The 26,321-nt window shown below is 40.1% G+C and overlaps 1 protein-coding gene across 1 annotated transcript; it reads right to left on the bottom strand.

The window, feature by feature from the left end:
• On the bottom strand, positions 1 to 26,203 carry LOC140199007 (myosin light polypeptide 6-like). Its single transcript, XM_072260385.1, has 7 exons — positions 26,017 to 26,203; positions 20,646 to 20,673; positions 18,569 to 18,718; positions 10,550 to 10,723; positions 3,673 to 3,750; positions 1,229 to 1,289; positions 1 to 215 (listed from the first exon to the last, which is right to left on the bottom strand). Exons 1-6 carry the CDS (start codon positions 26,122 to 26,124, stop codon positions 1,261 to 1,263), a joined length of 567 nt encoding a protein of 188 aa, XP_072116486.1. The 5' UTR covers positions 26,125 to 26,203; the 3' UTR covers positions 1 to 215; positions 1,229 to 1,260.
• Positions 26,204 to 26,321: the final 118 nt, after the last annotated feature.

Raw genomic sequence — 26,321 nt, 5'->3', positions numbered from 1 at the left:
TTTAATAATTTGAAAGGGTAAATTTATTTTACAGAAAAACAATTACACTTTTGGGAAATACAAGGAAATTCTTGGTGTTATTTGGATGAAGGCTTCAGTTCACAGGACATTTCACAGATACAAATATTCAATGGAATTTTAGGGTTGCTGAGATCATTAAGAGCTGTAATGATGAATGTCTTGTCGGTCGAAAGAGAGGGCAAGGCTGGAGAAGTCTTGGGGAGAAAAAAACAAAAGCTGGAGTTACAGAGCAATAAAGTAAGTAGGCAAGAAAAACATACACGAGTACTTCTAGGTTACTTTATCTCATCAAGACTACTGGTGAGACAAAATAATCCCTTCTCACAACCTATCTTGTTCAAAACAAACCAATGCACTACTTGTCTCCTAATTTTGTAGTAGAGGATTGGGAACTATATCTTGCAGTCATACACTGGGCCAGAGAATATTGGCTTCTAACAACCATAATCAACTTTCTTTGTGCATGGTACGAGTCCAACCAGTGGGTAGTGCTTCCTTTAATTCCCATAGACTTTAATTTTGCTAAGGTTGCACATTGCCATTTAGTCAAATGTTGCCTTGCTATCATGTGTTAGGCAATACTCACCTTATCTCTGGAATTCAGCTCTTTTGCCCATTTTTAGACCAAGGTTTCAATAAGATCTGGACCTGAGTGATCCTGGTTAAACTCAAACTGAATACTGCTGGGCAAAATCTTGGGAGTTATATGCCATTTGATAAGTACCTTGTCAAGGGCATTTTCAATTACTTTGCTACTGGTTGATAGTTAATCAATAGAGCACCTGTATCTCATCTAACTGCATTTAAAAAAATACTAAAAATATTGACCACATTATTGGTTAGATATCAATTTTGTACCTGTGTTGGTACTGTTTGATTAGAGCAGTTAACTAGTTATGGTACATCTTCAGCTTAACAGCCAAGACTTTTCTAGTTCCATTTTTCTTACTGTTTTTAGTTCTCTCTGCCATTCTCCTGCTATAATGTATTTCCTGAAGACTGGCTTTTTTGAGGAATCAATATGGTCCATCCACCCAGCCCAACTACTTCTTGCAGCAGTGGCTTCTTTAGAGTTGTTAGAAGCAATCAACTCCTATCAGGTCATGGAGAAATCCATCAAGATACCAGGCCTTAACAATACTGAATGCCAATTAGATTAACAAACAATGTCAATGGAAAACAGATTATAATAAGCCAGTCTTCTCACCAAAGAAAATGCTCTTTTGCAGCTCCTAGTTTTCAGCCAGCCATGATGTGTTTTACAAAGGCTATGAAAAGAAAACCACAGAGAAAGATTCATTTGAAAATGTTAAATATGGAAGAGTTCAGATAACAGCATTCATTAACTAGTCATTATCTAACTTATCCCCACCGTTATTCATTTTGATGAAGAGTTGCAATTAAGCTGTGGATTTTAAATCACTGGCAAGGCATTGGATTTATTAGTCATATACTGGTCTCTGGAACAATCCTGATGTCCAATAAAGCTGGCATTGAATTCTGTACAAACCCAAGGAATTAAAGTAATTGTTGGATACTATTGAACTGAAACCAAAGGAATACTCTGCAGTACTCTGGTCATGGATACAAAAGATTCATAGTGTTGTCCTGTTGACCTTTTAAACAATGTAACTATCAGATTATCACATTGAGCAAACTTTCTGTTCATTGTATCAGGGAGGCTTTAAAGCTACTAAGTTTATTTTGAACTGGACTCTAGTTTTATTAGTCAGCTGATGCAATTTGGCCCAAAATGTGTAATACTGGTGATTAACTATTGCTCTGGGTCAAGAATAACACAGAATAAGTGTAGTATCCATTAATTCTGTCTCAACCATTATGAAATAGGACATAATCAATCTGAAAGGACTGATCGTTTTCACACAGTTCATCTCCGACCAGGAATGAATAATAACTGTTGCCTGGAGATGTATCTCGTTCACCTGGATCTGAGAACATTCAGTTCACAAAGCAGCATTATAGACAGCTGTCAAAAAAAGGCTTACCTCTCATCAAATGCAGATGGATTAAAACACAGGCTCAGCTTTGTGTCAACTAAACTCCAAACATAAATGAAAGTGGAACATGTCTCCGAAGATTTGTGTGTAACTATAGTTAGTTTAATACTGCCAATTGAAGCAAACTGTTACTGTGCTTAACTCACTGCTCTACTCTCATGATTATATAAATAAGCACGGCTCAAGTGCCATACATAAATTAACATATGAAACCCTATTGTTGGTAAAATCTCAGGTGGCGATGAGGCGGCGGGCAGGAGTGAGATAGCTTGGCTGGTTGAGTGGTGCCACAACAATATTGCACTCAATGTCAACGAGACAAAGGAATTGATTATAAGCTTCAGGAAGTGGAAGTTGGGAGAGAGTTCTCATTAAGGGATCAGTAGTGAAATGAGTGAGTAGCTTTAAGCTCCTGGGCCCAACATACTGATGCAATCACAAAGACATGCATGGCTCTATTTCAACAGAAGTTTGAGGAGATTTGGTATATCACCTAGACTATTGTGAATTTCAATAGAAGTATGGTGGAGGGCATTCTGAGCTGTTGCATCACAGTCTGGTAAGGAACCTCCAACGCACAGGACTGAAAGAGGCCGCAAGAGCTGCAGACTCAACAAACTCCATCATGGGCATTACTCTCCCCACCAGCAAGAACATTTTCAAGAGGTGATGTCTCAAGAAGTGTCATCCATCATTATGGACCCTCACCATTCAGAATATGGCCTCTTCTTGTTACTACCATCAGGGAGGAAGTACAGGACCCTAAAGATGCATACTAAATAATTTAGGAACAGCTTTTTCCCCTATGCCATCAGGTTTCTGAATGGTCCTCAACATTACCTCATTATTCCTTTTTTTTACACTATTTATTTTGTAATTTATAGTCTTTGCACTGTACTGCTGCCACAAAACACACATCTCACATCATGTAAGATACAATCACAAAGAAGGCATGCAGTGGCACTACTTCAAAGTCAGAGGAGATATGGTATATTGAAACCTGATCCTGTGTTGCCTTTGTCAACATAACATTTTCCACCTAATTATTAACAAAATTTTCCTCTTGTAATTAATTTGGTGCTCTAACCTTCTCTGACCACATACTCAACCAAGGGGCTATTGTTTCTAATGTGAACCAGCACAGTGGGAGAGGTTAGCAGGGTGGGGGTGAGAAGGGAACAGTGTCACTGTCAGCTAGATATTCAGCTGTGAAAGGATATTACAACAAAATCTTACGACCACAGGAACACACATACTTTCCAAAGGGAATAACAGGATGCCAAACAGGACAGGAAACCTGGAGACATTTATCACTTAATCACAGAACATGTATTTAGAATGGCACAGAAATAGAACAGGTCCTTTAGCCCACAATGTCTGTGCCAAGCATGATGCCAAATTCAACTAATCCCTTCTGCCTGCCCACGATATATATATTCTCCATTCCCTGTGTATTTATGTGCTTATCTAAAAGCCACTTCATTTTGAAATGATGGGGCCATGTGGAGTAGAACCAATACAAACCACATTTGAGTCTGCTGGGGATTTACAAGACCATTATAGCTTAGTACGACAAAGCCCATTCTCTTTGTCCTATAGAGCCCTGCTCTTGACACTGTTGTTAATGACTTGCCTTCATAGTTGATGCATCCATTTGCATCCTCTTGACCAGCCAACAGTTGCTCCACTTCATCCTCTGTCAACTTCTCACCTGTTGGTGAAATTTGAAGGGAGATGTCAGCACAAGGATAGGCTCTCACTGGGAGTAATAACCACAGAGTCCAAATCCATTATGATTACTTTTACTCTTCTCTCATTTTATCCCCTCACACATGCCTACTCCATGTTGAAGATGAAGATGCTGTGGCAGAGAAAGTGGCAAATATCATGCAGGTGTATCTCATGGAGGGTGCAACAAGGGTTGAAGGATTTGGTTCGGCTGCATGTGATTCCAGTGATTGAATCTCAGCCACTCTTTAAGGTGGGTTAGCAAAATTACTCTGGGCAATCTGAAATGGGAAATTAATTCAAAGTTTATCCACATCACAAGAATTAGTCTTTAAAAATGGTAGAAAACCCATTATTCTTCAGAGAGAATCTGAGAGCAGAGTGACAAATGTTTGAATTGAGTTGAATTCGGTTAGCAAGATAAGGCAAAGAAAGGAAGGTGGGATCTTTACTAGGGTTCCTACTTAATAGCTCTAAAGTCATCAAGTCCCAATCACAAGAATTGCACCTTAATTGATGCATTTCTACAAAATTTATGGAATCAATAAGAAAATACTCCATCAGTAGAATTTATTGATATTTGGTATTAATTTATGTAATCCAGATAAGCTCCCTCCTTCCCCTTCAACTAACACTAATCACCTGTCACCTTCTTCCAAAGAGCACCAACTGCCCCTCCCCCCATTCTTGATGGGGAACCCACTGACTCTAAGTGTACGGAATTCTGGGAGTGTCACCTGATATCATTAATCTTGCAGAAGGCAAGCTCCTTTCGTGGCATACCAAATAACTCAAAATTGACAGAACCCAGTTCATTCAGCTCCCTTCCTGTTTCAGGGTGTTTGGTGGCGAATGTTTGTCCAAATATTTAATTGCATTCCTCCTGTCCCGCCAGCTACAGCTGAAATATAACCAAAGACTTGTTTATTTATTTTCTTCTGGCAAGCAGACTGAAGCTAAAGTTACTTACTAAAAGGATTGTATGGAAATGAATACACATTCTCGGATGACACATTGTACAAAAGGGAGGGACATTCAAATATACTGTCATTTTGACGGTACCATTTGCCTTTTCAGCTAAAATTAAAAATACTGTATGCAGTCTTCAAAATACAACCGGGAGTTCACTTGTGCCTTTACTAATATTCTTCCCACAACTACAAAATAAGATGACACAGACTAACAAGTCATTCTTTCATTTTCTGTTTGAGAGACATTTCTGTGCACAAATTGATTGCTGTGTTACAGCTGTGACTATATCTCATTACCTGACTGAAGGGTATGAGAGATGAAAAAAATAATTTAAACACAACTTAGCAGCTCACTTTTTTTTCTAGGCTATTGGTAGTATTACAGTTTTAATGGGTTTATTGTATTTTATTTGTACTGGCTATATGAGCTGACGTCTGACCCATCAGCAGATTAATATTACTGACAGTGAGGCTGGAGTGCCAATATATTTGCTCCCATGATGTTAATATACTCTATTAATCTTCTGAACATTTCAAGTGTTTGCAGAGAATGCTGTCTGCTGAGCCAGCAGTTTCTCTATGGTTGATTGGTTGCTGTAACTTTCTGCAGCTTTTTTGATGGGGATAGAAATGTTAGCTTATATCTCAGTCCTGGTTACCCTCTAATAAGAATGTGCAGGTACCTGTGGGTATCAAATTAATGAGAGGACTAGATCCTACTTTGATGTCCTCTGTGGTGCAATTGGAAGCTGAAGCTCAAGGGGCAATTGTACAATTAAAACTGGGTGACTCAGCTATTCATGATTCTAATTTCTCCTTTTTTTTGGAACCTACTTTCTTAAGCGGGCAAAACGAAGATCTCCCTAAAGCTAAGTGTTCCTTCTTTAAACATGCATAGAGGGTCCAAATATGCCATTTCACTGAACTGATTGTAGAAAGACAGACCAAGCTAAAATTCTCTTTCAATTTTTATTTTATATAGTGTGTTGTCTCATCCTATGGTCATTTATTAACATTTCAGGATCTGCAAATCTAAAGTTAAAAGTGATTGCCGCTTTGAAAGAGATACTTGCATGTCCTTGTGTTTCTACTAAATTATTACTTCCCTTTTTAGTTGCAATGGCTCACAAATGCAAAAACAAAACTTCAAATGCATGAGGATTTCCCTGCTAAGCATTAGGCGACAATCCTTTGACATTACTTCTGACTTTTTTTCAGTGAAAGGAGACACCATCACCTCCAAGTCTCAGCTATCCTGACTTAAACTTAGGCATTTCCACTGGGTTCAAGTCTGGGAAGTTCCATGTTTGTCAGCACTATGACACCCTCACAACATAGACTGTAGCAGTTCAAGAAGAAAGCAGACTATCATGTTCTACATTGTTCATTGAGAGTGAACAATTGAACCTAATGGCATTTCTTTATTACTGTAAGTATTAACACTCTCATAAACTAATAATATTGCAAGATAGATGTGAAAAGGAATAATAATTATAGTAACTGTTTCTGGTAACTAGGCTTTTGCTATTTATTATATATTTACCAAGATTAAGTCAGTCATTAATACTGTATAGCTTTAGGTCACTGTCAATAATGTTGGACGACATCTTGTCCTCATGTCTGCTGTGACGTAATTCCATTTTAGATACTCTGACTTAATACCCGAAACGGCTATTGCCCCCCCTCCCACCCCCTCTAGCATTAAATTGGCAGATGTCTCAAGCAGGTGCAAGTAAAAGGACAGCCCTTCTAATCCATTCAAGGGCATGTCGTTTCAGTAATGTCCTTCTTCCATATTGGGGAACTTTCTGAATGAGTTAAATTCTCAGGATCAATGAGGAATGGACATATCCTTGTAAGCTTGGAACAGAGCCCCGTTTGGGTTAATCTCTCATTATGGCAAAGCCTGGCTCTACCACTGTGCTAAATCCTTACTATAATCTCAGTGGGATCTCTTTTACAAGGAAGACCAAGGATAAGAAAAGCAATTGAGTATATTGAGGTCCATTACAACCATGTCAATTATCTTCCTTTGAGTACCGTATAGTGTTCATTTCATTACCTTTCTTGCCAAGATATTCAAAACATTTGTTCAGCCTTGCCATGCAGAAATCTTTCAGTGTCTGTTCTAAATTTATATTCCACCTGTGTTCTTTTACAATGGCATTCAGAGTAATGAATAGCACATAGACAAACATGGCCAGTTTTAACCCACACAGGCAAGGAGGTACGTAGCATACTTTCACAGACTTAATTTTGTTTCTGGACACCATTCTTATTGATTGCAAATTCTTCCAGCTTTCTTAAATAATTCTCAAGTGGAAATTAACAGCTAATAGTCAAGGTGCTTGGCTTATTTGGAAAGGAATTCAATAATGATTTTAAAAGGAGCAAAATAAAGGATGTAGGGAAAAGCTAAAATGGATTCAGTACTGGCACCAGTGAAGTGAGCTGACTAGATTACTGTAACTTTTGTGGCTCTTTAGGTTTGCAAATTGTAAGCTCCTTCCAAAGATGCGAAGGTGGGCAGTGATAATGTTTTGGAACAAATAATTAAGAAAATAATGGGTTTGCCTGTGAAAAATTATGGGAAAATGGATGCAAGTTGGCATGAACTTGCTAAAGACAGATTAAGTCTGACCATCTTCACTAGGGTTTTGTTGAAGCAAAGGACTGGTATTGATGAAGATACAGTTATTGGAATTTTAAATGTCAGCATGATGCATCTCTGACCAACTGTGATGTCTTGCAGACAGCTTACAAAACTATTGAATACCTTCCAGATGCCACTTCTTCTTCTGAACTGCGATTGATTGCAGCCTGCAGTTTCCCTTTTAAGACTGTATTTTTTTTTGACTAGCTGAGCAATCTGGTGCTTCTGCTATCTCCTGAGGGACTTGGCATGAATTACAAGAATGGTCGTCCCTGGGTGTGGCTGTGTCGATTCCTAATGGTGGACCACAATCCCTTGGTCAGCTCCATTACGCCGCGTCATTCGAAGCGTCGAGCAAGATTGAAATGAATGAGGATGAGAACATAAAACAAACAGGTGTTCAGTGCCATCCACCTGCGTTTGACCAGTCTTCCCCTCGCTGCTGCCAGCTGAAGCAACAGGAGTCTTGGGTTCCATTTGCAAGATTTGATCACCTCGGCAACTCATGGATGTGGACTCACTTTCGGCTGCGGATTGATGTTTAATGTCCTCAGCACTGAATATACTTTACTATTTGCATGATTTGATCAAGGCACTTCATCGTGGAACTGGATCTGCGGCTGTGGCCTGCAGCCATTGACACAGTGCCAAACTGACTGACTCTGTGGCTGTGGCTGTGGCCACGGCCACCAGTTCCTGAACCGGCTTCACTCACCTCGGTGGCTCGTGGTTGTGCACGCACTTTTCGGGATTCTGCAGTGTGTGGAACACGAGTTATTTGTTCATTTTTTATTTTTGCACTGTTGATGGTCTTGTTGTGTGGGGTTTTTCCTTAACGGGGTTCTATGGTATTTCTTTGTTTTGTCTTTTGAAGTTTGAACTTAAATGTAGTTCCCAAAAGTATCACATGATAGAATTTTAAGAAAAATAAAGACCATGGGATTATAAGGGCAATGGTACAGTTGATATAAAGCAGGGGTCCCCAACCTTTTTTGCACTGCAGACAGGTTTAATATTGACAATATTCTTGTGGACCGGCCGATCCGCGGGGGTGGGGGGGGGGGGGTGGCGGGGGCGGTAGGATTGCCAACGGACAAGAGTAGCGGTCAAATACGTTGTGTTTACCCATTAAGACTACAATGACTATGAAGCCTTGCGCGGGCACCAGTGCGCATGCGCATCGTGACGTACCGATCCCCCCCCCCCACAACTCCTTTTTGGAGATTCTGTTCAGGGTTGGGGGGGGGGTAGTGTTAATCACGACCGGAATGTAGGTGATAAGTGGCTAATACACTCAATTTCATTTCTAAAAGGGTTCATCTAACGAATTTAATATTAAATACACAGCGCATATTTTCCTTGCATGAATATAGTGATAAGTCAATTATCAGGGGAGCTTGAAGTAAGTGTTGAACGAACTTCCAGTAGAAGTGGCAGAAGCAGTTTCGATATTATCATTTAAAGAAAAAATAGATAGCTATATGGACAGGAAAGGAATGGAGGGTTATGGGCTGAGTGCAGGTCGGTGGGACTAGGTGAGAGTAGCGTTCGGCACGGACTAGAAGGGCAGAGTTGGCCTGTTTCCATGCTGTAATTGTTATATGGTTATATAAGTAAGTCAATAACATCATAACATTTTAAGTAACATTTGGATATTAAACACACAGCACATATTTTCCCCATATGAATATATAAAATCATTGAAACACACCAATATCGCTGAATCAGTGGGAGCCCTGGGCTTGTTTTCCTGAAACAAGACGGTCCTATCGAGGGGTGATGGGAGACAGCGATACTCGAAGGGGGTTCCTTATGTCCAGTCTATTCCGCAATTTAGTTTTCGTTGCATTCATTACAGAAAACTCCATTTCGCAAAGATATGTTGAAAATGGAAGCAACATTTTCAGTGCTTTCGTGGCTATCTCAGGATATTTAGCCTTGACTTTGATCCGGAATGCCGGCAGAGATGTTGTGTCAAACATACTTTTCAGCCCGCCATCACTTGCAAACTTGAGGAGTTCATCTCCTTCCCGCGCTGACACGCATGACGCGCGGGTAAAGACCTTGCATGCATAGTGGCTCAACAGTGCGTGACAGGGAATGAGGAAAGGTGCAGCTGACTCATATTGCCAAATCATATCGTTTCCTCGCGGCCCGGTAGCATATGCTTTGTGGCCCGGTGGTTGGGGACCGCTGATATAAAGGACAAAAGGAGTTGATTTTCCAACTTAAAGAAAATATGCAGTGGTGTTCCCATCAATTAGGACTGCTGTTCATACTTATATACATTCATAAACTGGGCTTTAATATGTGGCATTATTTCAAGTCTGCACGTGAAAACAGCTTGAAAATAAAGTATGTTCTGTGAAGAATAAGAAACTTAAGGAAGATATAAAGAGTATTGACATGGGCCAACAGATGGCAGATGAAATTTAGTGCAGAGGTAGAATGAATGAGGAGCAGCAAAATACATTACACAGTACAATTTTAAAGGAAATGCAGGAACAAAGATCAATACAAACCTTTGACCATGTTTGAACAAGGATGTCAACTGGCTTCATTAAAAGACTTCAAGCACAAAATGAGTCTATAAATCTAATCTATTGAACATTAATTAGGCCTCAGTCGCAGCAATGTGTTCATTTCTGAGCATCACATTTCAGGATTGTTGCTAAAGACTTAACAGATGCTGTCAGAAATGAAGATCTTAATTTTTATGGCATAACTGGACAAGTAAGTGTTTTTCTCAGGTTGAATTAATCCAATGAGATGAAGAGCATTATAACGTTCTCTCAGCTTTATCCAGCAGTAGTGATAAATTGGAAGTTAGCTCATTTTTCTCAGAACCAGAGTTGGAAGTGGCTACGTGGTTGTAGTGAGATAAGAAACCACAGGTTCACACTGTGACATCTCTAATAGCATACAGAGCCTCAATGGTAGGCAGAAGGGCTGGATGTTAATATGGTAATAGGAGATCTAGAGGCTTAGGCTAAGACTCCAAAATATCCAGTGGTAAGACCTGGTCAAGGGATCTATATGGGGAGTGTAGTCCATGCATGAACTGTCAGGAGGAATCAATTCCATGCTTCTCTGTACCATACTGACCTTTGAAATTATGCATTTTGCATCTTTTATCACTTAATCCTAAAATTACATACCCAATGTAGCTAAGACATGGCGAAGTTCAGCTCCCATTACTGTGCCATTTCCTTCCTTATCAAATACTCTCAGACCTTCAACAAAGTCTTCAAATGTTCCTTGATCCTTAACTTTGCAGATATGTTGATGCATTGGCAGAAAGGTGTCAAAGTCCAACAGCTTGTTGTTCATCTCTGTAAAATAAATGAAGACAAGATTACCTTACAAATGACATCCACATTATGCACAACATTGCATAAAGCATTTTTAGATTTCAATACTTGCACAGTGGACAATGTCTTCCACTGTAACTAAAACAGAAGATACTGGAAATACTTAATAGGTCAGACAGTATGTCTAGATACAGAATGAGGTCAATTACCTATTGTAGCAGATGTTTGTTTTGTTTCTCATTCCTCTATTCTCCCTCTATTTATATTTCCTTCAGAGAGATTAGCATGAACATCCTCACCACCATCCTTTAAATCAATGCTATTCTAAGTCATCCATTTTCTCTTGGTCTTCACCCTCCCACATTTATCACTTTGGTTTCCCCATTCCTCTCCTTCTCTGCAATTTAGAACATGTAGGCCCTTTCTAGTAATACCTCCTCAATGGACAATCCCCTCTTCCAAGAATGAATTCATTACAATTGCATATGTCCTTAGGTCTGGAAACCCAAACTGCACACAATATTCAGCTGTGATTTCTCAGGGGCTACATGCTTGCAGTAAGAACACTTCAGTCTTGTACTTGCATCCTGTTACAATAAAGACCAAAATACCTTTTACCTCCCTAACTGCTATACCTGTATGTTAAATTTCAGCAATTTAGTAACACGGACATCTAGTTTTATTTAAACTAACACCTTTCAATCTCTTTATCATTTAAAAATGTCTCTGTTTTTATGCTTTTGTTTCTACTAAAGTGAATGAATTTTTTTCAATACACACAAAACACTGGAGGAACTCAGCAGGTCAGGCAGCATCTATGGGAAAGAATAAACAGTCTACCTTTTAGCTGAGATCCCTCATCAAGACTGGAAAAGAAGGGTAAGATGCCAGATTAGGAATATTGACGTGGACTGGACTGGCAGAAGGTGAGGGGATGGAAGATCAGCTAGACGGTGATAGATTAAGCCACTGGGGGGAGAGGGGGGATGAAGTAGGAATCTGTGAGGTGATTGGTGAAAATGGCAAAGGACTGGAGAAAAGGAATCTGATAAGAGAGGCGAGTGAACCATAGGAGAAGGGGAATGAAGAGGGGTACCGGGGGTAGCAATAGGTAAGTGAGGAGAAGAGGTAAGAGGCCAGAGAGGGGAACAGAAGAAGATGGATGGGGGAGGGAAGAAAAGAAATTACTAGAGAAATTGATATTCTTGCCATCAGGTTGGAGGCTACCTAGACAGAATATGAGGTATTGCTCCTCCAACCTGACTGTAGCCTCATCGTGGTGGAATAGGAGGCCACATGTTGAAATGGGAACAGGAATGAGGATAGGAATTTAAATGGTTGTCCACCAGGAAATTCCACTTTCTGATGTCCTTTCTCAGTTCCTTTGTCAAAAATACTATTCCCTTTTCTCAGTTCCTTTGTTTCCACTGCACCTGTTCCCAGGATGAGGCTTTCCTCTCCAGGACATCAGAAATATCCTCCTTCTTCAAAGATTGAGGTTTCCCTTCCTCCACCATTGAAGCTGCCCTCACTCGTATCTCCTCCATTTCCTGGATGTTTGCACTCAACTAATCTTCATTAACAGGGATAGAGTTACTCCTGTCCTCACCTATCACTCCATGAGCCTCCGCATCCAACACATCATTCTTCACAACTTCCACCATCTTCAACAGGACCCTATCACCAAGCACATCTTTATCTCCCCCTCACTCCCCACCTTTCATAAGGATCGCTCCCTCTGTGATTCCCTTGTCCATTCATTCCTCCCCACATATCTCCCTCCTGGCATGCATCCCAGCAAGCGGCAGAAATGTTACACCTGCCCATTCACCTCCTCCCTCACTTCCATTCAGTTCCTTCCAGTTGAGGCAACAAGTCACCTGCAAATTTCTTGGATTCATCTACTGTATCAGTGCTCCCGACACAGCCTCCTCTACTCTGATGATATCTGACATAAATTGGTTTTTGTCGAGCACCTCTGCTCCAACTGCAAAAAATGGAATTTCCGGATAGCTAACCGTTTAAGTTCCTATCCCCATTCCTGTTCCGACATGTCGGTTTATGGCCTGCTCTTCTGCCATGATGAGACAAATCATGATCAGATTCTTCGTCTACAGCCGTTTGACCATTTCACCTATCACCCCACAGCATCTTACATCACCCCACTCCCCCACCCACATGGCTTCACCAACCACCTTTTAGCTGGTCTTCCCCCTCCCCCATCTTCTTATTCTGGCATCTTCCTCCTTTCTTTCTAGTCCTGATGAAGAGTCTCGGCCCAAAATGTTTACTGTTTAGTCATTTCCATAGATGCTGCCGAACCTGCTGAGTTCCTCCAGCATTTAGTGTGTTGCTGTTTATAGATAGGTAGATATACTTTATTAATCCCAAGGGAAATTTGGTTTCGTTACAGCCGCACCAACCAAGAATAGAGTGTAAATATAGCAATACAAAAACCCCCAACAATCAAACAACAAAATGCAAAACTATGCCAGATGGAAAATAAGTCCAGGACCAGTCTATTGGCTCAGGGTGTCTAACCCTCCATGGGAGGAGCTGCACGTTCGATGGCCACAGGCAGGAACGACCTCCCGTGCCGCCAAGTGTTGTATCACGGTGGAATGTGGCCGAAGTCCAATAGTAAAAAGTTCAATACTCAGTCTGCAAACACGTTCCTCGATGGTAATATACCCCGGATTGCACCATCCGTTTATCAAACATGAATAACCTTTCGTAAATCCACATTGACTCTGCCCAGCCCTGTTATTACTTTCTAAGTATTCTGTTACCATAATAATTACTTACGCTTTTTTACTACTGTGGATGTTCTGCATTTTATAGTCTTCTCCCCTCTTTTATAAATGGAATGGGATTATATTTGTTAACCTTCACTCTGTGGAAACTATTTTTTAAAAATCAATGGTATTTTGTATCCACCATCTCTGTATTTAACTCTTTCAAAATCTTGGGATATAGTCATTAGATCCTAGAGTCAGAGATGAGAAGTACAGGACAGAAATAGGCCCTTCAGCCAATCTATCCCATGCTAAAACCATTCAAACCGCTTACTCCCAACAACCTGCACTGGGACCACAGCCCTTCATAGCCCTACCATCCACGTACCTATCCAAACTTCTCTTAAGTGTTGGAATTGAGCTTGCATGGACCACTTGTACTGGCAGCTCATTCCACATTCTCATGACCCTCTGAGTGAAGAAATTTCCCCTCATGTTCACCTTAAACTTCTCACCTTTCACACTTAAGCCATGACCTCTGCTTGTAGTTCCACCCAACCACAATGAGAAAAAGCCTGCTTGCATTTACCCCATCTATACCCCTTACAATTGTGTGTACCTCTATCAATCTCCCCTCAGTCTTCTACGTTCTAAAGAATACAGTCCTAATCTCTTCAATCTTTCCTTATAACTCAGCTCCTCCAGTCCCAGCAATATTCTTGTAAATTTTCTCCATACTCTTTCAACCTTGTTTACATCTTTCCTGGAGGTAGGTGACCAAAACTGTACACAATACTCCAAATTAGGCCTAACCAACGTCTCATACAACATAACATCCCAGCTCCTGTACTCAGTACTTTGATTTATGAAGGCCAATGTGCCAAAAGCTGTCTTTATGACCCTATCTATCTGTGACGCTACTTTCAACAAATTATGAACCTGTATTCCTAGATCCCTTTGTTCTACCACACTACATAAGACCAGAAGAAATAGGAACAGAATTAGGCCATTCAGCCCATCGAGTCTGCTCCACCATTCCATCATGGCTGATCCCGGATTCCACTCAACCCCATAACCTGCCTTCTTGCCATATCCTTTGATGCCCTGACCGATCAGAAAACAATCAACTTCCACCTTAAATATACCCATGGATTTGGCCTCCACTGCAGTCTGTGGCAAAGCATTCCACAGATTGACTACTCTCTGGCTAAAAAAAATTCCTCTTTACCTCTGTTCTAAAAGGTCATCCCTCAATTTTGAGGCTGTGCCCTTTAGTTCTGAATACTCTCACCATAGGAAACATCCTCTCCACATCAACCATATCTAGTCCTTTCAACATTCGGTAGCTTTCAATGAGATCTCCCCGCATTCTTCTAAATTCCCAGTGAGTACAGGCCCAAAACTGCCAAACGTTGCTCATATGATAACTCCCTCAATGCCAGAATCATCCTCATGAACCTCCACTGGACTCTCTTCAATGACAATACATCCTTTCTGAGATATGGGACCCAAAACTGTTGACAATACTCTAAGTGCGGTCTGACTAGTGTCTTTTTTATCCCTTTGCTTTTATATTCTATTCTCCTTGAAATAAATGCCAATATTGCATTTGCCTTCTTTACCACAGACTCAAGCTGTAAATTAACCTTCTGGGAGTCTTGCATGAGGACTCCGATGTCCCTCTGCACCTCTGATGTTTGAACATTCTCCCCATTTAGATAATAGTCTGCACTATTGTTCCTTTTACCAAAATGCATTATCATACAATTTCCAACACCGTATTCTATCTGCCACTTTTTTGCCCATTCTTTATTAAAAGCCTTCTGAAAATCCAAGTAAATGACATCCACTGCCTCTCATTTGTTCACCCTGCTTGTTACTTCCTCGAAGAACTCTTAACAGATTTGTCAGCAAGACTTCCCTTCACAGAAACCATGCTGACTTTGACTTATTTTATCATTAGTCTCCAAGTACCTCGAAACCTCATTCTTAATAATGGACTCCAACATTTGCCCAACCACTGAGGTTAGGCTAACCAGCCTATAATTTCCTTTCTTTTGCCTTCCTCCCTTCTTAAAGAGTGGAGTGACATCTGCAATCTTCCAGTCCTCTGGAATCAAGTGCCCTACCGTTCACTGCGTAAGACCTACCCTGGTTGGTCCTACTGAAGTACAAAACCTCACACTTGTCTGCATTAAGTTCCATCTGCGATTTTTCAGCCCATTTTTCCAGCTGATGCAGATCCCCCTGCAAGCCACAACAGTCTTGCTTGTTGTTCACTACACCCTCAATCTTGGTGTCATCTACAAATTTGCTGATCCAGTGGATTTATTGCTTTAAGGCCTATTAATTTCTCCATTTTTTTAAGCTGGTACTCTCTCTCTAAATCTGTTCTCTGCTACCATTGCAGTTTTTGCCTTAAATATTACTTTCAAACTATTGATGAATTTTTGATGTTTGATGTTGTTTGCCTACCGTGAAACCTTTTAATCTACCATGGCCAACACATAACTCATACCTTCATGTATTGCCTTGTCTGTGTGGATTTAAGATCCTAACTTCAGATCAAACTAAATTACATTTTAGATTTAATAAAAAATTCTGATCAATATACAATAGGCTTGTGTAAAATGTTATAAATTAAAAATATTAATTACCATGCATCTCAGCAAAAAGATTATTCATCATATTTATAGTCATCAAATAAATTTCCTCTGTTGGGACCTGCTCCAGTTTCCATGGGAAATGACCTGATTATGCTGGCAGCTGACAGCCAATGTAGAGGAGTTTCTGAAAGCTAAATACAGGCTGTCCTTTGGCTCTGAGTGATAATTTATGCATTCTTTATATTGAGGTTCACATCCTCACCTTAAATTCTGAAATTGTTTGAGAAAGTAGTGATAATTTCTCTGTGGCACAGGTACTCCATGTGATTAATTTCTCACCACCTCCCAAGGCAGGTGACAGATTTAGAGGTTGAAATTAATCTTGAATTAATGTGTGGCACATTGGAATTCACATTTGTCTACTCTTCTTGTGGTGTGTTTTCGGGCCAATTGAGCGATCTGGCGCTTTGCTGTCTTCGAGGGGGTTTGATGAAGAAGTGTGCGGCCTTGGTGCCAAGAAGTCTGAAGACGGGGGTGGGGGTGGGCATGGGCATGAGTCCATGATCAACTATGTTTCCTGCCAACTGGAACGTCGAGGAAGATTGAAATAATTGACGTGAGAACAGAATGCGAGAGGGTGTTCAGCGCTGTCTACTAGCTTCTTGCTGACTGCTGCTGGGGGAAGGTAACCACGTGTGATGGTCTCCCTCAAGCTCCATGTTGCCGGAGGATTGTGCGAGAGTCCTGGAACTCGGCAAGGTTCAATCGACATGGTTTATGGATTGGACTCTGCAGTTCACCTTATGATGCCTGGACTCTTTCGATTTTGTGTTTTATATTTTTGTGTTTTTCACTTGTTTTTTGCCGCTTTTTTTGTGATTTGTTTTTTTTTGTGCGTGGGGGTTGGGGTTTGATGTTTTTCTTTGAGCGGGTTCCTTCGTTTTCTTAATTTCATGGCTGTCTGTTGGAAGGTGAATCTCAGGGTTGTATACTGCATACATACTTTGATATTTGTACTTTGAACCTTTATTTTTAACCCTTGTGAGTTTGTGGTTGATTTAGTGGTTCATTTTTGAAAAGGTGGTTGGTTATTATTGTATTTAAATTTTAGATGATCATGTCACAAGGGAAATGTGGTAACTGAAGAGAAAATAACTTGCATATTCAGCCCCAAATCTGATTTCCCATCCATCATCTGTGCCACTCTACGACATTTCACCTCCAGTCTCTGCCTCTTTGATCCCTAACAGTATTTCCCTGCCTCTGGGATCTATCCAAGTGCATCCCCTGCCATCTTTTAATCTCATATGTTTCCATGTGTTCTTCACTGAGACAGTTCCCTTCCTACTGAATTCTCTGGAGTTATGTCATTTGGCCACCTTTATCTCTCTCTCTCTCTCGCTCTCTCTCTCTCCCCAAGTACATATTAAGTGAACACGGTCTCTGCCTATATCCACCATGGAAAAAAAATTCCTATGGCTCCCCTTTAACCCTTCCTACCAATTGCTTTATGCTGATGCTTCTTGCTTTTAAGCCCCTCTGCCAAAAAAAAGGTTTTGTTACTTTTACTCAATCTAGGCCCTCACAATCTTGTACACCTCTCCCTTCAGCATCTCCTGTTACAAAGAAAACAACACCAGCCTATCAAACCTGTCTCCATGTCCACAATTTTCCTGTCCTCACCACACCTTTTCAGATCTCCTTTGGACTGTCTCCAGTGTAATCATATCCTTCCCGTGACCAGAATTGTACTTGCTCTGACTGCGGAATAACTAATGTATATAGTTCTAGATTAACCTCTGCACTTTTATATTCTCCTCCTTGGCTAATAAAGGAAAACATCACTTATGTATATCAATGACATTGAACTGAGGAAGCAGGATATCTATAAACACTCGCAGTATCCTATTGACATTGAACTGAAGAAACAGGATGTCTATAAATACTCAGATTGTATCACTGACATTTAACTGATGTAGAAGTATGTCTATAAATGCTCATTCTATATGACTGGTATTTAATTGAGCAACCATGATATCTATAATTGCTTAGATTATATCACTGACATTTAACTGATATAGAAGAGTTTCTATAAATGCTCATACTATAACATGAACTAAGGAACCTGGCTCATGCTAAGAACACTGACGTTTAATCACCAGAGGAATATCTATAAATATACCTTTATGACATGTCTGTGGTTTCTCATACTTGCTCACTCATCTCTAAATTAGGATTGAGTTCATGGGATTTAATGCAATAAAGGATTTTATAACTTTGAGGGGGATAAAGCATTTTCTGAAAACAGGTCTCTGAACAGCTTTGTGGAAACTCCTTTTATTATACATTAATTCAAGAAACAGATCCACCACTGACATCTCCAACAAGAGATAGACATTAAATACTAACCTTGTAACAGACATAGGAATGTTTTTTTTTAATTTAAGAAGGGCCTGAGGAACAGCGCCTGATGGTCTCCTCACTAATTTAATCTTTTCATTTTTTTTGTATCTTCAAACACTTACCTTCTTGTTTTGGTCTTCCTAAGACCTTCATGACCTCTGAATTGGTGGGGTTCTGACCCAGGGCGCGCATGACATCACCACACTGGGCATAAGTAATCTTCATCTCTAAGTTGGGCGTTCTGTCAAACAGAGTGAATGCTTCCTTGAAATCTGAAAGAAGGAAACAGTCTGAGAAGGAGCAAAGAGAATAATTGGAGTTTTTTCCATGCCATAATTAGGCTGATATGGAATACTGCCGATTCCAGGTTCTTTTTACCCTCTTTACAGTGATTATATAACATATCAGTGTCTAAAGTGTACCCTTTCCCAATTATCAGCTTCTTGTTGACTGACACATTCTAGTGAACCATTTTAATTATGAATTTACTTGTTTCAGAGTGTAATTTCAGGAATAATATATGGAAAAGTATTAAATACAAAGTGAGTGAATCTCACTGCAGATATATCAGTAGACAGACCTCAGCTGTGTGTCTGGGTCTGCATACTGTATCATTAATCTCAGTGGGACAATTTGAAACATTGGTAAAGGGACCAGAGGTAATGTGGCCTCCGTGCTGTAATTTCATAATTCCAGATGATTACCAGCGCCGAAAGGAGATGTGCATTTGTACCTGAAAGTTGCAGCTGGAGTCATACACACCCCACCATAAAAATTCCTCATGGTAGGCTGGTCCATAGGTCTTGGTAAATTGGATGCAAAATTGGCTTGGCCATACAAGACAGAGAAGGTAGTGGTGGAAGGGATATTTCTCTGACTTGAGGTCCGTGACCCAGGAGCATTCTAAAGAATCAGCACTGGGACCTGTACTGTGTGTGATATATGTGTAAGTTATCTGGTTGAAAATATAAGTGTTCGAAGTAGTAACTTTGCAAAAACACAAAAATTGGTGGAGCTGTGGACAGCAAGGAAAAATGCAAAAGGAACAGCCGGATGTAGATCAATTAGAGATCATGGCAGAGGGAATTTAAGCTGGATAAATGTGAGGTGTTGCATTTTGGAAGATCAAATACAAAAGGAAAATATGCAGAAAATAGCAGAACCCTTTGGGCTTCTGATGTACAGAGTGGTCTTGGGGTGAAAGTTCATTGCTCCCTGAAAATGGTAAAGCAATAGGATAGGGTGGCAAGAAAGCATCGATGTTCTTGCCCTCATTGTTGGAACATTGATTATAAAAGCTGGGAAGTCATTTTGCTGCTGTATAAGACTTCAGTTTGGCACATTTAGAGTATTGTGTGAAGTCTTGTTTCCACAGTAATAGGAGGCTTTGGAGAGGATACTGAAGAAGTCAGGCAAACTTGGATTGTTTTCTCTGGAGAGCTGAAGGCTAAGGGGTGACCTGATGGAAGTATACAAAATTATAAGAGGCACAGAAAGGGTTCATAGTGAGAGACTTTTTGTCATGGTGGAAATTTCAAAAATTAAAGGACATGTCTTTAAGGTGAGAGGAAGAAAGTTTAAAGATGTATGAGGCACAAGGTTTTTTTTAAACACAGTGAGTGATAGTGCCTGGAACACACTGCCAGGAGAAATCGTGGATGCAGATGCGATAGAAACATTTAAGAGACATTTAAACTGATACATGACCAGGTGTGAAACAGAAAGATACAGGCCATGTGTAGGCAATTAAGATTAGTTTAGATTAGCACCAGACTTGCTGGGATGAAGAGCCTGGGTTTGTGCTGTACTCATATTATATGTTAAAACTTCTTTTATTATATTGCCTCTAAATCTGTCAACAGATATGTGACTATCAATTCATTCAGAAATAACTTTGCAAAGCATATTTAAGTATGAATGGTAGTTTTGATTGGAATGCGCCACCTGAGAGGGTACTGAGACGTACATTCAATAGTAATTTTCAATATGTTATTGTTGTGGAGACTACGGTGAGTGTTGATAAAGAGGAAGTGAATGGAAACAATTGGAAAACTTTTTCAAATAGGTGGCACAGGTTTGATGGGTCAATGAGATCGATATTTGCTGTAATATTCTCTGATGACATGAACAGCTTTTTATTAACCTCCCTCCTCTAACGATACTGAGCTCACACAATGTCCATGGTGCTGGCGCACTCACCTTCAATCTGATCAGCAGTGAATTCAAGCTGGAAAGGAAGGAATACTTGTGTTAGGCAAAGGATTTAACTTTTTAAAAAAGTTACAAGAATTATTTATTTTAAATATGATTAAAAATACACAATCGTACAGAATCATTTGTGCCTCTTATTGGAAATAATTAATTTATATGGTGCTTCAAATGAAATAAGGTATCTCAAGGGACATTACAGGAGCAGCATCAAACAATATTTGTCGTACAGTGATATAGAGGGTGATAAGAACAGATGAAAAGTTTATTCAGAGAGATAGCTTCTTTTTGGGGGGAGCATCATAAAAGGGGAAAGACAGGAAAATGTAGGAAGGGAGAGGTTCAGACTTTGGTAGCTAAAAGACAAGAGTCACTGATACTAGAAAGACTAAAATTATTAAGAAACAACTTGTGAAACATCAAGATTTCCTATACAGCCAAAAGTCTTATAAAAGTTTCATATTGTAAGATTGGAAAGTACAGTAACCATTATGTGTAGCTTCCCAAGAACCAGTAACTAACTGAGCAAACCATTTATGGTGATGGTTAAGGAATAGACATTTACTAGTACATGGTAAAAGCCCCCTTCTTCTTTGCCAAATTTGTGGCATAATCCCCTTTTGCCTTTCTGATTACATTTTAGCAGTCTGACACTCAGACATCACGATGGCAGAGTCGATCATGCTGCTGCATCACAGCTTCAGCAACTGTGGTTCAGTCCTGACCTCTGGTGCTATCATAGTGGAATTTACAAGTTTGCTCTATGAATACACGTATTTTTGCCTGGGGCTCCGATTTCCTTCCACATCCCAAAGATGTGCAGGTTGATATGTTATTTATCTACTTTCAATCACCCTAGAGTGGATGGGTGGTAGGAGAATTGGGGTGGTACTGATGGGCACATGAGAGAAGGAGGGAATGGAATTGATAGGATTGCTCTGAAAACTAGCACACACTTGATGGGCCGAATGGCCTCCCAGCTGTGTACAGAGAAAATAAGAAAATAGTGAATATCCTCTGTATATATGACTCATTCTTCACAATTTGTTATGTATTATTTTGCTCTATGCTTTATTGATCTTTTGTGCTTTATGAATGCAGATTTAACAAGAAACAGAGTCACAATCAAACAGCACATAGAGAACCTACAAAGGTGACACCTAGTGTCAGGGTTAGAGTAGCAAAGAAAAACAGTACAAACTTGCCTTTGCAGCCTGGAATGAAGGCTTTACTATAGAAGTACGTATGAGAAATAGTCAAACAAATTGGTTGCTTTTCCATTTTAAATTCTGAGAGTAAGAAAGGAGTCATCAATTCAAATTTATAATAGGTTATTCAGGACGCACCAAGAAATGCTTCTTCACAGAAAGAATTCTCAGTGTCTAGAATGTGTCTGTTTCTTTCCTGTGTGCAGAATGGTTGTTTCATTTGTATTTAACTGCAGGACTGTTCTTCATTGAGGGAAGTGATTGGTTGTTCTTTCGCTATCAGGATGTGAAATCAGTTTTAATAATAACTTCAACGTCATTCCTTTCTGTCAGCTTTGTAAAATTTAAATATCGTGATGCTGTAAATTTGAAATAAAACATTAAATGTAGGTAATATTAATAGATCAGGCAGCAGCTGTGTAGAGAGAAAAATGCAGGAACATTTCAGGTCAGTGATTTTTCAACAGATTAAAAAATATAAAAGCATGAAAAGAGGGCAGGGAGGAAAATGCAAAGGTAAAGGAGGAGAAATCAGATGAGAAAAAACTATGTCTGTGCAAGATGAAAACATATGTAAATGAAACAAGCAAAAGAACAAAACAGGACAAACATTACTGGAAATCAGAAGAAAAAAATATATTACTGGAAATACTCAACAGATCAGATTACCTCTGGACATTGATGTCGTTAATGTGTAAGATCAATAACTTTTCAAATTCTTTAAATGTGATGTGAATGAGGATATTAGAATTACTATCTGAAATTGTTGAGTTAGTTCAGAAAACATCAGGTATCTAGCAGATGAGATACTGTTCCTAAAGTTTACAAAGGCCTTATTGGAGTCATGTTGGTAATCCAGAACAGAGAGCTCAGAGTGGGGGTGGGTGGAGGGAAAGAGGAGAAGGGGGGGGGGGTGAAAATCTATAGTTAGAGATGACTGGGTCAAGTGCACTGGTTGAAATTAAGCATTACAAAAAATTGTCAATTTGTGTTTTCAGGCCCTATATTGTGAGCTGTGAGAACAGTATATTACATTGAACTGGAGGAACTGTCCGATACCCTTGCTGTAGGGGAGGGAAAGAGAAGATTCAGGTGTTGCATTTCTTGCGGTTGCAAGGGAAGGCACTGTGATTTAAGGGTTTTGAGTGTTTAGGCTGGTAGGGTGGAAGACAGGAGGAATCCTGTCATGGTTCTCAGAAAGAGGGGAGCCATGAAGGTACAAGTAAGGAAATCTATTGGAGCTAGCAGGAAGCTTTGTAAATTACAGCAGAAGGAATTTGTAGTTGTAGAGAAAAGATTATGTATCAGAACAATTGATATGGAAAGTGGCTCTGGCAGAACAGATGCACTTGTAATTAGGGAAGTTATTCAGCTGAGCAGATCCTTAGATCTGCAATCAACTCTTTAATCCTCTCTGGTGTTCTGTCTTTTGCCTTCCTCTCAGAAAGCCATAAAACAAGTACTTTTGCCAAATGTTTTGTCACTTGCAGATGGCAGTAAAATAGATGGTGCCATTGTTAATATCAGGATGTACAGACGGATCTTAAACAGCTGAGTAAGTGGGCTAAGGAATGAGAAACGAAGTTTCATTCAGATACTTGTGAGAAGCTGCATTTTGGAAAGGCAAATGTGAATAGGATATTCACAGTGAAAGGTAGAGCCCTGGGGAACGTTGTAGAACAGAGGGATGTAGAAGTACAAGTACATGGTTCCCTGAAAGTTGCACCACAGGTAGACAGGTTGATGAAGAAGGCTTTTAGCATGCTGGTCTTCATTAGTCTGGGCACTGAGTATGGAAGCTGGGATGTTATTGCAGTGTACAAGATGTTGACGAGTCTGCTTTTGGGATATTGTGTTCTGTTTTGGCCACCCTTCTCTAGGAAAGATACCATTAAGCTTGAAAGAGCGCAGAGGAAACCTACAAGGTGTTGCCAGGATTTGAGGGACTGAGTTACGGAAAGAAGGTGAGCAGTTTGGAGCTTTTTTTATTGGAGCATAGGAGGATGAGAGGCTTATAGAATCATGAAGGGCATAGATAGAGTCAATCCACAGTCTTTTCCCTGTGGTTCAGGAAATCAAAAGCTAGAAGGCATAGAGATAAGGTGAGGGGGAGATATTTAATAGTAACTTGAGGAGCAAAATTTTCACATGGAGGGTGGTCAGTATATGGAATAAGCTGCCAGAGGAATTAGTGGAGGCAGGTACATTGGTGGATAGGAAAGGATTTAGAGAGATGGCATCCAAACACAGGTAAATGAGACAAGCTTAGATGGGAATCTTGGTCAGTATGGACAAGTTGGTCTGTATGACTCTATGACTTGCACGAATATCTTTTATTGTGGCTTAATAAAAAGGATTGTTTGATAATGTTCCTTGGAAGTGAATTTGGCTGTACAGCTACATAAAAGGTGCTATTTACAAGAATTGGACAAATGTGACTCTTTCATTCTCTGCAGGAATTGGAGATGTTATTCTTGTACACAAGTTTAAACCTCATGGATAAAATAAAACCAGATCTCTCAGTTTTAGTGATTCCATGCTTTGCAAGCAGAAGACTGAACTTGTTATTTATCCACTTCAGATACATAGTGCGAACATCAAAGTGCCAGAGACAGTAAAACATGCAATAAGTGTAGAATTAACCCGACCCCCACTCTTTGATCATCTTCACTGACGGGGAGTTTTGTGGTCAGTGATTGATCAAAATGGAGAAGGAACATCCAGGAAGGTACCAAGACCTTGTGACTATTTATAGGGAGTGCACAGCCCAGCAAACATTGTGAAAGGACTGCACCACCTCCAAAATTACCCAACCACCTCATTAATCACCTCCAAGAGTGAGGCAAGCTACCTCAGCGTCACCAACTACCCAAGTAAAGATGCTTCAGCATTATTTCTTTTGAATGTCTTGTTCCAAGATGAACTTAGCCTCAACTCAAACCTCATATTTGAACCATCAGATTCACTATTTTCATATCAGCAATTTCTTTATCCATCTTGCAGCTGAATGACATATTGATACCTCCCATCATGAAGCACAGGCACCCAATATTCTCTATTTTTGTTTCTAGCTTGATTATAATTTGCATAAGTTTCTTCCTAGTTATCAGGTGAACACAATGAAGTCATATTTATTCCTTGAGAAAGTTAAACTGGGCTTTCCTTTCAGATGGTAGCATTAGTTTTTGCAAATGGGTGGCTAAAAGGGCAGGTCAGTTGGAAGACAAAAGAGAGAAAATCTGCAGATGCTGGAAATCTGAGCAACACACACAAAATGCTGGAGGGCCAGGCAGCGTCTACGGAAAAAAGTACAGTCGACGTATCGGGCTGAAACACTTCGGCAGGACTGAATCGAGGTCAGTTAGAACCAAGGTTCAGCAAAATATTCTCAAAGTGGCCAAAATGAGCTGAAGTGGCAAAATATCTTCCTTACACTAATAAAGTAACTCTCCTTTCACAGCAATCCAAGAGCTTTTATAATTATTTTTCTGAGTGCTTCAGTTTCCTCCCACATTCAAGAGATGTACGGTTAGAGTTAGTGAGTTGTGGTCACACTATGCTGGTGCAAGTAGCATGGCGACATTTATAGGCTGCCCAGCACAATCCTCATTGACTTTATTTGGCACAAACAACTCATTTCACTGTATGCTTCAATGTATATGTGACAAATAAAGCTAATCTTTAACAATATATGTTTTTCTAAATGAGGAGAGTCCAAGTTCCAATTCACCTTTTACTATCTACCCTAGCAACCATATGACACAAACTTGCCAGGCTTATTGAACACAATTACACACTTTGCCAGCATCTGAGCTTCCAGTTTTCTTGAAGTGCACCATAACCACTAGAAGGTACAAACTACAAAATGCCAAATCTCTGTTGTCTACAACCTGTTCTACTCGAAGCTCTGTTCACTTACTGCTCCTGACTCTGACATCGAAACCTATGTACTCATTGACAAGCCTCTGCTCACTCTCCCCCTCAACAACCTCTAAGTAAAACTTTTATAACTTCAGATGCTCAACATGGTGAACTCTTCCATTTTGTAGAGCATTTCCCATGCCAAAGTTTCTTTTATTTTCAGAATTAATTTAGAACCACACACTGAAAGGAAGAGATTAGATGCCCCTTGCTGATGGGGGAGATGTACTCACAGTTACTGACTTGGGGTCGAATTCAGGCTCCTTGGGAACCTCTGGCTCAGGACGCTTCACTTCCTTCTTTGGCTCCTCTTTTTTGGGCTCGGGTTTCTTGGGTGCCATGTTTAGGTGTCAGAAAGAAACGTCAGGACAACAAAGGGAAAGGACAGAGGCTGAGCAGAGAATGGGGACACGAAGTCTGGGACAGAGGCCTTTTATCTCTTGTCAGCTCTCTCAAACATGCCACAGCACCATTTCCCCTTGCATTCCAGGCCTGGCAATACAATCTTCACTATAAATGGAAGAAGCATCTGTTGCTA

This window comes from Mobula birostris, chromosome 1 (assembly GCF_030028105.1).
Source record: "Mobula birostris isolate sMobBir1 chromosome 1, sMobBir1.hap1, whole genome shotgun sequence".
NCBI classification, from domain to species: domain Eukaryota; kingdom Metazoa; phylum Chordata; class Chondrichthyes; order Myliobatiformes; family Myliobatidae; genus Mobula; species Mobula birostris.
This window is presented reverse-complemented; position numbering and strand designations above follow the sequence as displayed.